The sequence below is a fragment of the Myzus persicae genome, unplaced genomic scaffold, assembly GCF_001856785.1.
Source record: "Myzus persicae strain clone G006 unplaced genomic scaffold, MPER_G0061.0, whole genome shotgun sequence".
Lineage (NCBI taxonomy): Eukaryota > Metazoa > Arthropoda > Insecta > Hemiptera > Aphididae > Myzus > Myzus persicae.
In genome coordinates, this window is record NW_019100947.1 from 489649 (window position 1) to 504615 (window position 14967).

The 14967-nt window shown below is 30.9% G+C and overlaps 1 protein-coding gene across 2 annotated transcripts in view; it reads left to right on the top strand.

The window, feature by feature from the left end:
• LOC111027001 (pseudouridine-metabolizing bifunctional protein C1861.05) overlaps positions 1–14967 on the top strand; it is a 144858-nt gene that overhangs the window by 75044 nt on the left and 54847 nt on the right. For both annotated transcript variants that reach the window (XM_022305202.1, XM_022305201.1), the window contains exons 9-12: positions 7474–7635; positions 7902–8030; positions 10490–10604; positions 10688–10810. In XM_022305202.1, the coding sequence (XP_022160894.1) occupies positions 7474–7635; positions 7902–8030; positions 10490–10604; positions 10688–10810 (529 nt within the window). The remainder of the gene's footprint in view (positions 1–7473; positions 7636–7901; positions 8031–10489; positions 10605–10687; positions 10811–14967) is intronic.

The following is a 14967-nucleotide window of genomic DNA, read 5'->3' on the forward strand; positions in this document are numbered from 1 at the left end:
AAAGAGAATATAAGTCAATAAAATATTAAATAAAGCTGTGAATGATTATTACCTAGTAATTTTATATGATTTTACAACTGGGGACAATGTATACTTACTCGTATAAATTTATAATGTTTGGGTGATTAGTTAATAATTAAATATTCTACGACAGTTGCATACAAGTGTGGTACAACGTTTTCGTTGCAAATGTCAAGCTTAATAATATTGAATCATTATGCAGATTCACAGACTCGAGAATAACGATTTGTTGACCGTGTAGATGAAGACATAACTGTAGGTACATAATTAGAGTTTAACAAACTATTGTTTATCCACTATATTATTGGTATTTTTGTAACTATTAATTTGAATCTTATGAATTAGAATTGAGGAATTATTAACAAACGCAGTATTTTACTCTTACGTGATACAAATACAAGTTTATCATATTGATTTGATGGGAGAAGTTTAAAAGTTTTTCCTTGAACGAATACAATAAAATTCCTAATACATCTATATTACATAATATAACCATACGTTCATAAAATATAATATTGTATTATATATTTATATGTGAGTGTTTTTCATAAAAAAAAACAGGTGGTGTTCATTCTGTGCATTGGTTGTTTTTTGTTTGTTGAAATGTCCAAAGTAGAATGTAGATAGGAATTTCATTTACCCGAACGACTCTGGAAAAATACGGTTGCAGAACAATATGCAAAGGAAATTTTATTTGGGATGCGGAAAAAACGACACAAGTTTGCCAGTTAAATTGAACTTTTTCAATTTAAAAAAAAAAAAAAAAAAACCGAATTCGCTCCTCCGTACAACAACACAACTTTTTTGACAGCCAAAACATCGGTCCTCTCGGCCAATAGAGTGCCGGGGGGTGTATTCAGTGTACATTGTACATATATATACGTATATCGAATGGTGTTAAATTACATAAACGAGAAAAATAAGTACCTACCTAATAATAATAATAATAATAATAATAACAATAATGTGATACAAAATGAATAGCCCAGTGCACAATATAGTCACTCATTTAGTTTCGGTACAATAATTGGACAACCTCAAAAAAAAAGAAAGAGGGATAGATAGATAGATGGGTGGAGAGAGAGAGAGAGAGAGAGAGAGGAGCGAGATGGAGTGAGGATAGGGTGGGAGAGAGCGAGTAGCACGCCGGCGTTAAGGGTTCAAAATCAACAGGTACATTATGGAGCAGCTCGCCAGATCTGCAACTGTTTGCCGATTTCTTTCTTTTATAATTTTCTTTCTGTCAATTTGATAATCGTCGTCCACGACGTTGTCGGCGTACTGTCATTTAAGTATTTTTACTGTAATTTTATAAGTATACGCAGAAACACACTGGCGAGGATGTTTATTTATTATTATTATTTTTTTTTTTGGGGGGGGGGGGGGAACGCGCGTCCTTCACGTTTCAATGTCTGATGTTATTATTTTATACTATTATCGCTTTGCGACAGGCAGCTATATATATGCTATAGCTCGTGTTGGTTGTTAGGCTATATGTTTGAGGGTACGATATAACGAGTAGTGGCGGCGACAACGTTTTTAACAATATTATGTTATGTGAGCAGTGTGCTATGTATGGCCCAATTATAAACACACAAACACATACACCCATATAATACATATTATATACATATATTATAGCTAATATAATCGATAAGGTTCGCCTTGGCCTACAGAAAGTCCAAGATTCTTCGCACACAAAATATATTAAAATAACAAATAACCGTATTCTTATATACATTTATGTATATGCACACACTCACTAGCACCCCCTCTCTCCACACGCACACAGATAACTAACACCCCTTACTCCTAGCTCACACAAACATACACACCACCGACATCCCACCCCATTCGCATACACACGTTACAGACACACGAACACACATATACACACATACACACATTACAATAACGTGTACTTGAAAATATTTAAATGGGTTGGTTATGTGGTCGCCGAATCGATAAAAGTGGAAGCACGCTGTGTAGAGTGTGATAGAAAGGGTGAGAGAACGAGAAAGAGAGGGAGTGATGGAGAGACAGCGAGGGAGAGAAAGTAAGGGGGCGAGAGAGAGAAATAGAGTTGGTGGGTGGGAGGGTGAGAGCGAAATGGATGGAGTGTGTGTGAGAGAGAGAGCATGACGCGCGCCCGGTTTTATCCCGGCACTGCACTACGCATCAAAAGGTTACCATGGAAACCAGTTAATACGACCACTCTCCGCTACCACACCCCGTTCCATCACGTCTATTCTCTCTCTTTCTCACTGTTTTTCACTCGCTTTCTCACCGCCGCTGCCTTTTCCGCCCACCCCCAACACTACCGCCCGCTCCGTGCTCGCGCTCTTTCCCGTGAACTATCCCTCACCGCTTACACTGGCACCGATCCTGACAATCCACCTTGCCCCTCACCGCTGTGGTCCCTGCACCACAACGCGTCGACCGCGCGCGCCATCATTCCCCCGGCCGCCAATTTAGGCTTCATCTCGGCAAAATCTGTCCCGTGTCTTGACCCCTACACTCACCCCGCCGAACCCTTTTTACCTCTTTCACTTTTACCTTCCAATTATTATTATATCTCATTTGTGGAATGATGGACGGCGCGGTTAATGCGCCAAAGGGAAAAGACGGGACGACGAGATGGAATATATAATATACAACGACGATGACGAGCGAAAAAGAGAAAGGGAGAGACAGCAAAAGACAGTTATGGAGCGAGCGAGCGAGAGAGAGTGAGAGAGAGGAAAGAGAAAAAGCTCACGCATTTATATCGAATAAGTCTTCGGGTTCTTCCCGGCCGTACCCTCCGCCGACCGCTATCTCGTCTACTCACCTCCGACCCCGATAATTCATGCCGCACTTAAGAAAACACGTCATTTTTTATGGGCTCATGAATTTTAATCGCGACTTATCTCTAACGGACACCGCACGTACTTTTATATGTGTTTCGTCGTTTCGGCGTTTCGTATATTCCCTTACTCCTTCCCTGCAACCACGCCGAGTAGGAGTTTTAATTCGCATATTTCTTTTGATCAATGTTAACATGTGATCGTGTGTGTAGTGTGTGTGTGCACGCCATCGTTATGTATGAAAGAGGGTTATAAAAAGTTTTTCGATATGAAAAAAAAATACATATTTCGCGTTTTTCAAACGTCAAAGGTCCTTTGCTACAGTTGTATACCTACTTAATGATGGCGATACCACGAGAAAATGTCTGTTGACGAAATCGCACCTAATCCGTCTTCGTCGAGATTAAAATTGCTGGCAAGTTAATATCCGGGCTAATAAATATCGAAATTATTGAATTATTGCTGCAATCTCATAGTAGGTAATGTCATCGAGTTGCAAATCTTCGCACGCGTATCTCGGTGGGATATTTTTATTTAGTCGACGGATTTCGCAGTCGTAAGCTCGCGAGTTATGGTTTTGCACAAAAAATGTGTACACGGGCCTTGAATGTCACTCGAGTGCATAATAATATCACAATATTTTAAATTCCTACCAATAATAATAATAATAATAATAATAATAGTAATAATATGTTTCCAATCATATATAATATAATAATAATAATGTTGTGGACACTGTATACCGTAGATATTGTAAATCAATTTGATTGATCACGGTACAATAATATATATATTATATAATATTATAATTTCAATTTATTTTCCACAATGTTGGCCCGTACCAATGTGTTTGTGCTGGCATGCATTTTGGCGTGTAATAAATGTATAGATCACCGATTACTAGTTAATTAATTGTCAACTGAGTGAGTACGCTCCGCGGGTAGTGTACGTTTACAGGTATATATTAGTGCTTAACGTCAATGCTGATTTATCACATCGATTATGTTCACTGCGCGTTCCTATCTGTTTGCATATCCATTCGCCAATATCCGTTTTCCTCGGTCTCGTTTAACATCGTAATATATGGTTCATCATAAATATTGTTATGTCGGCTACAGTTCATACTTTACACTAGCTGCTCGTATAATATGATATTGTACGTTTATCCGATGTTTTGTAAAAATAATAATAATAATAATAATAATCAAAATTGGAAAACATTAATTTATTATATTCGTTATTATACAATTTATAAACAGCGTACGTTTTAGTTGGTCGTTTACCATTTTGTGAACTGACAGAATATAGAGCATGAAAACTGACGATTAAGTTTTTAGTTATTACAATTCATTATAAAACGTACTATAATATTATAATGTATCCCAGCGAATCATCAATATGTCTTATATTTGGATATAATCGACGGCTATACATTGCGTTTATTTTTACATTTTACGGTATGTGTTTTGTAAACCATTAAACCAATAATGTATTTACATATTGTAATAATATGAATTATTTATAAGACATATAAATTATAATTTGGAAGTTTTTTCCGGCATCGCTCAACCGTGATGTTTATTACCTATAAAAATAATATACCGTATTCTTAATAAAGAAAATATCAATTATTTAATTACGTCAACCAAATTTCTGTTATTTTTCAAATGAATGAACGATAGTACTTGGATATTTCGTACTGCGTTTAAAACAGTGATGGTTAGTGCCGTCTTTGGGAATTGCGGAGCACGCAGGGCAATTAAATGATTAATTTGGACGAAATAGAAAAATGATGCTAACTAAATTGAAAATTTTGGTAAAAAGTAAAATAAGTAATATATGTACAATAACAAAACACGGTTAATTAAACACTTATAGAATATCTAATACATAAAATACAGTTAAATAAATCATATAATAATATAATAAAAAAATTATAAAAAATGTGCACTATCGCTGTATTGTCTGTTGTATCTGCTGAATTTAAACAAAAATATATTAACTATATGATTATCTATTAATTATGATATAGGTTTTTTAGATGTTTTGGTTTTGTTTAATTGTACACATTTACTTATTAAAATGCTCATAACTTGCATCAAAATTAAACTATAACTAAAAAAAAGTTTTCTTTGGCCCTTCGATAATTATTTTCCTAAAAATTAAGAAATAATAAGTGGAAATGGAGTTATAATTATACCTTTAACATATATAGGAACACATTTGGAACAAAACTGAACAATACTATGAGTTATAAGAACTCCATACACGGGTGTTCTAGCCGACGCGGAGGGGAGGATAAATCTTTACCGTGGCCTTTTTTTTTTACTATTTCAAATAACTGTTACATTTGATATTAGTTGAGTGCTTTTCGTGCTCTTACTGTATAAGTAGTAGATAGTATATAATTTGTGATAGTTGATGAATTATTTTTTATTCGTTGTCTGTTTCCATATTTTTTTTATTGATTATCATCTGACATATTATTTTGGTTCAATTAAATGGCTGACCTAATTGCACAAATCTGTTGTCCCGAAGCCATACTTTAATTTAGCCGTTTTCAAATTAGAACACTGTTTGTGGCTTGTAATTTTGCTTGGCTTTACTTATCCCACAAAGCGTCTAAAGGCCTAACAAATGCTCGAATTCGTGTTGCGTTTGGTAACAGTGAGAGCCGAGAGGTGGTATAGGGTTAAATTGTTTGATGAATTTCCTCGTAACAGATAATAACCTATAGTGCCCAGTATGAAGCTTAACGAACCAAGTATTGTTTGCATAACTTTCCAGCATGGCAGCATGTCCAATTGTGTTTTCCTAGTCTGTTCATAAATTATAATAAACACGTGTGAGCCGATCGGTGTGATTTTAGAATATGTTTCGTAGCTATTACGAGCAAATAAATAACTTGTCCGATTTGTTTTTACTAATTTAACAGATTATTGAATATGTTTTAAATTATTATAAATGAATGTAATTTTCATATTTATTTTTATAAAATTACTATGCATTTGTAAGTATAATGATATTATCCAATATATATTTGTATTTTATTTTAGCTGGTTTAGTTGTTCGATTATCTTATATAATATATGTAGCAAAAATTCGTCTATTATGTGTATAAACATACAGCCAGAAAGACCAAACTAAACAGGGTGAACTACCAAGCATTCTCACCCCCATTTTATCCGTTAATAATGAATTATTCATATTTTAGCTTTTGGAATTTTTAAGTACCTAACTAGGTATACTTACTTTTTATCAATTGATGAGTAGATGACTATTTTGAAAATGTTGACCTTCTGAATCGAAATTCAGACCAGTAGTTTCTAAGTTATCAAAATGATTTTACTATTAAATTAATAATAATAGTACTTAAATATGGGTACACGAAAATATAAAATACATGTAATTATTAATCAAGTACTTATGATACTTGGGCACTATTTACAAAATATAAAATGAAAATAGATTATTATAAGTTAGTATAATTACTATAATTTTCAAATTACCGTTTGCCCATATCATGGAAAGTCTTCCATATCTATTAAATCATGGACTTATTATGCTTAGTACACAAAGTCAAATAACTCAAAAACTACTCGTTAGAATTTCGATGTAAATACATCAACATTTGTCTGTAAAATCATCTGGTCTATGATAAACTTTGCTTATACCTGGATATATATAATCATCAAACAATTTACAGAAAAAAACGTTGGTCCTCATTTGAAAAAAATGACTTTCTATCGTCACAGGACACGCCTTATAAAAAAATCAAAGTAGCCATACATTTGGCCCTGACTTAAAAATTTTCAAAAATTAGAATTTGAATAAATTCATTATTAATGGAAAGCCAGGGGGGAGGGGGCGAGTGCATGCTTGGTCAATCACAGGTATTTATTTGTTAAGCGCTATAACTTTGTAACTACCTAATGGTTTTTAAGAATTTTTAACGAATGCGATTAATAATTAAATCGCGAAAAGTTTTCAACTTCCTACCTCCAAAATAATGTATAGAACAATATAAACGATTGCCTACTTTTGAGTATTACATTATAATATATTTTTGTGTAAATGTATTTTAAATCGTTCTTTCACCAATAAATTATTCGTGTCTATTTTTCGAAGGCAACACCATTGTTTATTTACGTATTTATTTTCGTTGTAACTATGCTAATACATCACAGAGGACACGAAAGTGAATCATGTCCTTGTGACTGTTTTGCCATAGTGTGCGTTATTTAATAATAACCATAGTCGGAATGGCACAAATAATGGAAAGCTTACGTTACGAACCGATCAGACCTTTGTTTGGCATTGTATATATTATATTATTTAATGAGCATTCACAGTTTTGCAAAATTGCACGTGTGCCGAGCATTTCGAATGAGTACACTGTTCGGGATTAGCTTTATTAAAACACACACGTGTAAGCAGAATACATCCGTCGGACATTTTTCGGATGTGTTTTGCAGTGAATTTACAGAGCAAGCATATTGTGTTATACGACATTGTATTGTGTTTTATAAATGATTGTAATAGGTAACGACTATAATGACGACGACATTAATTTTTAATATTATTGTTATGCACTCTCTTGTTCCAGCTGGACGGTCGAATGTTGGCGGGTCAAATGAAACGTGTCAGCGGCGGGGTCGGTAGAAACATAGCGGACGCTTTGGGCCGGTTCGGACACGATGTCTGTTTCTTGACCGCTGTCGGGGACGATTCCAACGGCCGCTCGATAATCGAATCGCTCGACCACATAGTTAGTATATATACTATTGCTATTGTAATTCCAGGCAGCGATTTGTTATCAACAAATATTATTACTCTATTTTTATTCTTAACTATAATATTAGTGTTGCGTTGTAATAATAATACTACGCAATACTATTATAATAAATTACGAAATGTCGTCTGGGATAATGATTAATATCATCCTTTCGTTCACTCGGCGCTCCTTTGTGAGTTTCCAATATGATATCACATCGAGACCGATTTTGGGTATTATTATTTTTTTGATTTTTATAGAAAACGGACAGGATCGCAGTGGTCGGTGATCAGTCGACGTCTTGGTGCGTGGTGTTCCACGACCGACTAGGCGACTGCATGGCGTGCATCGGTGACATGGAATGCCACAAGCGAATAACTATTGACATGGTAATTTACGGGCCGAGTTTCCGACGTCGAATTATAATTTATAATTTAATTCCTTTTGAAATATTATCGAAATGATTTAATGTACCCTGGGACGTGACGTAATCGCATGCATATATACCGGTGCATGGGTAGGTATAGAAGGTACTATAGGTACCTAGGTATAGTATAAGTGTATAAACACCGAGTAACCTAAAATCCTTAGTCGAATAATTCGTTTCCACTGTTAATTGAGTTTCTTGATACCGTCACACCGACGCGACGTTTCAATCACATCGATTGAACCACTTCTCTCTGTCAAGTCAATATTTTTATTGCTTCGACAAAATCGAGTGCTCGAGTACCTACTCGATTAATATCCATTAGTTTTAAGGCTTCATTCATTTATAATATTTTATTTGTGTTGCAACAATAGAAATTACGAACTTAAATTATTTTTAAAACATACTTTGATTAATTATTTGATATGAAAAATGATAAATCAATGAAATTCATCGAATACATTTTGATATATACAATACAAACATAATGCTAAATGTTAAATAACTAAATGTATTTATCAATGACATATAATATTAACTATATAATATACATATAATGTATGTTTTATTTTTGGTCTTTTTTTACAAATTCGGATGCGGCAATGACCATTAGTTAAAATATATTACCTATACGCATTATTTTAATGCAAGGTTAGATTTATCACAATAATGATACTTAATACATACAATTAAATACAGTGAACAAATTGCCAATTGATTCAATTAGAATTCCGTTTTAAAATTTTATTTTACCAAATATAATTTATTTTATTTTAAAAACTTAATAGTTAAATTGTTTTGGTCCGGGGTTGGTCCAAGAGCCAATTATATATACTACAACATTACACCAAATAATTATGTATAAATTAAAATGAGAAAAAGTTGAATAAATTATACAAACACCTATTTTACATTTAATTTAATTTTTGAAATAACTATTATAAACATATTCACATTCACATAGATATCATACCTTTAAGTGCTTAAAAGTTTATTCACTATAGTTTTTATGATTATGACAAGAATAATGCTAGTGGTATTCAAATAAATCTAAGTAGTACAACATTCACGTTAACTTAATGACTTGATAAAAAAGAAAGTTTTTGTAATTACTTTTACTGTCTAAAATAATATGTACTTAACAGACTACGAGTTTAAAATAAATGATGGTACTTAATATTTTGTATACTACGTTTAGTTTATAATAATAAAATTGTTTTGAAATTTATTGTGAAGCTAATTAAAAATTAAAAGAAATTAATTTAGAAAGTTGTCAAATACGATCATCGAACAAATATATAACAATGTAGAATGCAATTACTCAAAAGTTTAGTTTCAATTAATTCTATCAAAAAGTTTGCAATTTGAAGATCGTTTCGAATCATGTGAAACACAGTATTGGATTATATATTTTTAAATTGCTATTGCCTATAATAGTTATAACTTACATCTATCTCATAGTTCTATACCAATCAATTTCTTCGGTAAATAACTATTAGCGAGTCGAAGTCATCGTTAATTTATTAAATGATGACATTTGGTTTTTAAATTATTATTGATTATCAATCTATTAAAAAAAATTAAATATATGATTGGGGATAAGAAGCAATTCATTTTACAATAATGTTTGATTACTCTTTTCATTTTAAATTTGTTGTGGTCTTAGAGACTTATAGAGAAGTGACAATAATCAAAAATGTACACTTAACTTTAAAATATAAACTATAAATATTATATTATTATGATAGATGCTATTTTTCAAACGACTCTGTAATTTTTAATTACAACTGATACAAAAAGCACCCGTTTTTAACATAATTATGTTGACTATTTTTAAATCAACCCAACTTCACTCCCAATAGCGCGTATCATATGCAATGATATTTTCAAGTTAAAATAACTGCTATTTTATCTAGTATATTGTATTGCATTGACAGTTATTTTTAAGTTTAGAAAACCATTTTGATCCATGAATTTCATTTTTTGATTTTGCATAGTTGTCACTAGCCATAAATAATAACTTTCCCCTTTTTTATATTACTTAAATTATTCAGTAAATGTTTACGCATTTGTACCAATTAACCCAATTTTATTATATCTAGTTTTAACGTTATGACAATAATTATCTGAAATTTTGGTGGGTTTTCATCAATATTGATACATTTGTTTAAAATAATAACTATTTCACTACCAGATACCCTATATGTATGCGGTATACCACGTAATTTTTTCTATGCAAAAAAAAAGAAAGAGTTGTTTTTCGACTACCTGATGGGTGGTTCAGGGACCATCATCGTTATGACTCTATAGATTGTTTTTATTTGAGTAATACGTCTTAATTAACATAAATTGCATGATAATTTTTACTAATATTATTTCACGAATCTCATCTTCGGCATTGTAACTACATTATCCCAAAAGATCAAGAAAAATATTGACGCGTTGTACCAGAGTCCGCTCGTGGTTGTCGATGGAAATGTTTGTCCAGAGACAATGGAATTTATAATTGGATTTTGCAACGAAGAAAACATACCAGGTAAGGGCCCGATTGTCCAAAATGGAGTAAATCTTTTGTGACAATTTTATAGTTTCTCTAGTGATTTGTGATTTTTTGTGCAGTATACTTTGAAACAACTGACATTGCTGTGGCTTCCAAACCATTTTATTCAGATATGTGGAAAGGGTTTTCTTTTATGTCTCCAAACTTGAAGGAGCTACAAGAAATTTCAAAAAATCTTACAGGTAAACATTGTCATATTTTAATCAAGTTTTTCAAATTGATTTTTAAATACATGTGTACTATAGAGGATGAACTTTGGGCACACATTTTGAACGCAACATAATGAATATTAAATTTAGCAGTCAGTTTAACATAAAATAATTGTGTGCACGATTGCACATACTTAATAGTCTTTCTTTTTTTTAAACGAAATGATTTTGAAAGTGTCGAAAAAAAAATATATATCATCCGAAATATTTTCTTTTTTATATTGACAATTTACTCATAATAAATACATCATTTTTAACCCTAAGAATTATTAATAGTATAGAAAATAATTTTTATTAGTTGCAATAAATTCCTTTTTAAATACTTTTTTTTTACATTGATTATTTTCTATGGTTTGCTAAGCCAATAATTAAAAAATAAATAATCATCAAGCAAGTAATTATTAAATATCATCGTTTACTACCTAGTGTTCATTTCATCAAAATAATAAAATTACTTTTCATATGATATGTATTAAATATTTATCACCTATTTAAAAAAAGTTACATTTTGATACTTTATATCATGCTATCAATATGGGTAGCAATATATATTTTCTTTTAAGAATTCTGAAATTAAAAATAAAATTGTATCTTTACATGTTTTGTCATTCCTTACCACAACAGTTGTCGCTTTTATACAATATATTATATTATAATTCCAAGTGATTAACTAGCTGTTCCTTTTAGTGCCTCTGTTATGCATATTTGCTAAAGGGCTAAAGGCTTTTATCACTGTTTTATTTACTTATTTAAATTAGTTACGCATAAGAAGTTGTATTGCACATTCGCACATGAATAATTTTGACGATCAAACAATGCAAAATCTGTTCATTTATTTTCTAGGACGTTACGCCTTCATTAATAACCAAATATAAACGGTATGACTATTATTGTTTATACATTTCAACTGTTATACAAATTTAATGAATCCCGATTAATAAACAATTTTAAAACACTAGTTTACAATTTAATAAGTAGTTTTATGACGTCGAGTATTGAACGTTATTATTTTAATATATTAATCATTTTAGTTGGTGGAAGAAAGTACCTTTACTATGGTTCAAATTATTTGATATACTAATAAATAATATAACATTAGGTAAAGATTTAATTCTTTTTTTTTAAACATACATATGGTTTTTACTGGATACACTATAAAATGTTTCTGTACGTTTGTTTCTAAGGTGTTCGTTGTCATGGAGAAATATCGAGTAGCGTGCTATGGTTTTTGTTTTTCTGACAGATTTTTCATAAGGTTTTCGTTGTCATACTTACTTATTAACAATAACATGGTTATAATCCATAGATTATTCTATCAGCAGAGGAAAAATAATGAGTAATATTCTAATTTTTTTTTTTTAGAACTTTCAACTTGTACTCAATGTACTTATGAAAATATAGACGAAGTAATATACTAACTGTTTTTGTATTCTCCAATAGTTTTATTTCCAATGAATGTTTTAGAAATATGATTTTATAAAATTGTTAATGTATTGGAACTTCTGGAAGAGAACCACCATTGGTATATTTGATTTACCTGATTGCCTGAATTAAAAATTTGAAAAAGTACTATAATATTTGGCCTTAACAAAATTGAGATAGATTCAGAGGTACCTGTTTTATAGAGGTTATTTACATTAATGTTTTAAAAGCTGAACTGCGCTTACGTTCTTTCTTTCCATTAGGTATGAAAATAGTTATATAAGTCTTATGACTGGGTACTTAAAAAGTGAGTAGAGGAGCATATTAATAGGGAGATTTTCGAGGAAAAACGTTGTGAGACATGGTTCAGGTATTTATTTTGCTAACGGTTCACTAGAAACCATAATTATTTTCCTGCGAAGATGATACATACATGTTGTGTTTATTTTTCGGAGACTGAAATTATAAGGTACATGTAGCTTACCTATTGAATTATTATGCTTTTTTTAACTGTACAATATTTGAAAACAAGGCAATTTGGCTCTGATCATTTTTATTAAAATAACAATATAATCTACGAGTAATGGATGTGTATATTATTTATTGTACTTATAGACTCGAACCTTATAATATAGTGCACATTGTAAAAATGCCGTAACTTGCGCCTGGGTGATCCCAGCGAGATGAGTAGCCCATTTCAGGAACCGTCGACCGGTCAAGTATATATGTACAATGGGAATAATGGGATTCTTTTAAATTTAAATTCTAATTTTCTTAAAAGTATTAACTTTTTTGGAAATATATTTTTTTTTTTTGTAATCTAATAATATGTTGAAAAAACATTTTTTTTTTCAATACCAATTTTCAAGTTTTTACTTTTTTAATGATGGCATACATTTTAAACTACCTAAACATTGCGAAGCCGAATGTTTTTCTAAGATGTGTAAAAATCAAATTCGAGTAGCAGTGTTCAAAACCGAGCTGGAAAGGGGCACGCGGGGGGTCTTGTCACCTGTATCGTAGTTTAACGCAATAAAACAAAACAGAAAATGTGTTCAGATTTGGGCTGGAAAAGAAACTGAGGAATACCATGGCTTCAACATTCTCACTGTCCAACGTGTGTGGACACTGCAGAATATATGTACCTATTGTATATATGTTTGTATTGGCGAGGTAATCGTTAAAATCGTTTTTACAAGTCAAAAAGAAAACGGAAATCAACGGAGATGCGAGGATAAGTCGTGAAAGTGCCGTTATCGATAAGCAAACCACAGACTTCTTACAAATCCCTGACAGCAAAAGAATTGTGGGTTTTCGTCGCCAATCGGAGATCGAAATCTCATGATTACTCTCCCGTGTATTTTTCATTACTTATATATATATATTATATTAAGTGAAGTGTCAGAAAAATAAATTGGCTCAAAAATGATATACATATATATTATATATATTTTTTAAATTATGATTTCATATTTCTATTGAACGTGTCATTTTTTTTTTTATTGGAATACATTTGTATTCTGTTTGTAGAAGACATGGCGTTACGAGGTATCCCTATTGAAATTTATATTTATTACCAAATCCAAAACCGTAGATATTTGACGGTGAAATATTAATTTTAGAAAATTCAAAATAATAGTACGGTACGTTATTATATTGTTGATACAAATTCACAAAAAGCATAGTTTTCTCTACCTACTTTAGTAGTTATTACTTATTCAACTCAAATTACGTTGTTGTATAATAGTTTTATTGCCAAAAGTAAAATCTTCATAAAAGTTGTTTTATGTAACATTCAGAATTATTATTATTATTACTTTTAACTCATTTTTTTTTTTTATAAAATAAATAATTTTAAAAATATAATATATTAAAATTTTAACCGTAGGTCTGTGATAAATGTATTCTTGGCATGTTTTGTATATAATTCGACATAATAATCCCAATGTAGTCTACATTTGTTGTATGGAACAATAACTCTAAACATTTTGAATGATGTCTATGTATTTACATTTTAAGGGTTACTTCAAATAATATAAAACATTATTATTTACGACCTTATAAATACTGTGGGTGTACATTTGTTACAAAAAATTCATACTGTTTGCACTTGAATTTAGAGTAATTTATTTAACAATAATGAGGTTTTAAATGTATTATAATTTTCAATATTTTTTTTTTAATACTTATATACTTCTAAATATTTAGGGAGGTAAAATACTAGTTAAATTATTCAACGATCGTGTAATAAATATAAATGTTTTATTAAAATATTTCAGTTAGATGGGCATCATAGAATAACATGTTACTTTTGTTGTTTTCCAATAAAAACTTTTTACGACAGTACCTATAAAGTACGTTATGTTTCGATTCATGAAGTAATATTATATAGACCGATTAGAAAATAGAATAATACATGTATTTTGCTAACTTACATTATGGGGAAAAAGGTTTAAAAAAATAATGAAATGTCTGACTAAAAATTCCATTATGTATGTTAGCTCTGTTTGGTATCTATTAAATTTAAAATGAGAAGATAGTAGCTACATTAATTTCTTTGAGGTTTAATAAGAGTAGGTACACATCTTTAATCAAGAACGGCCATTAACTAGTTAAGTTGTATTACTTGTGTATAAACAACTTTTTAACTTCACTTGAGTGACTTGAAAAGAATATACACAAACATCGTTTTTAATGAGAGAAAAAAA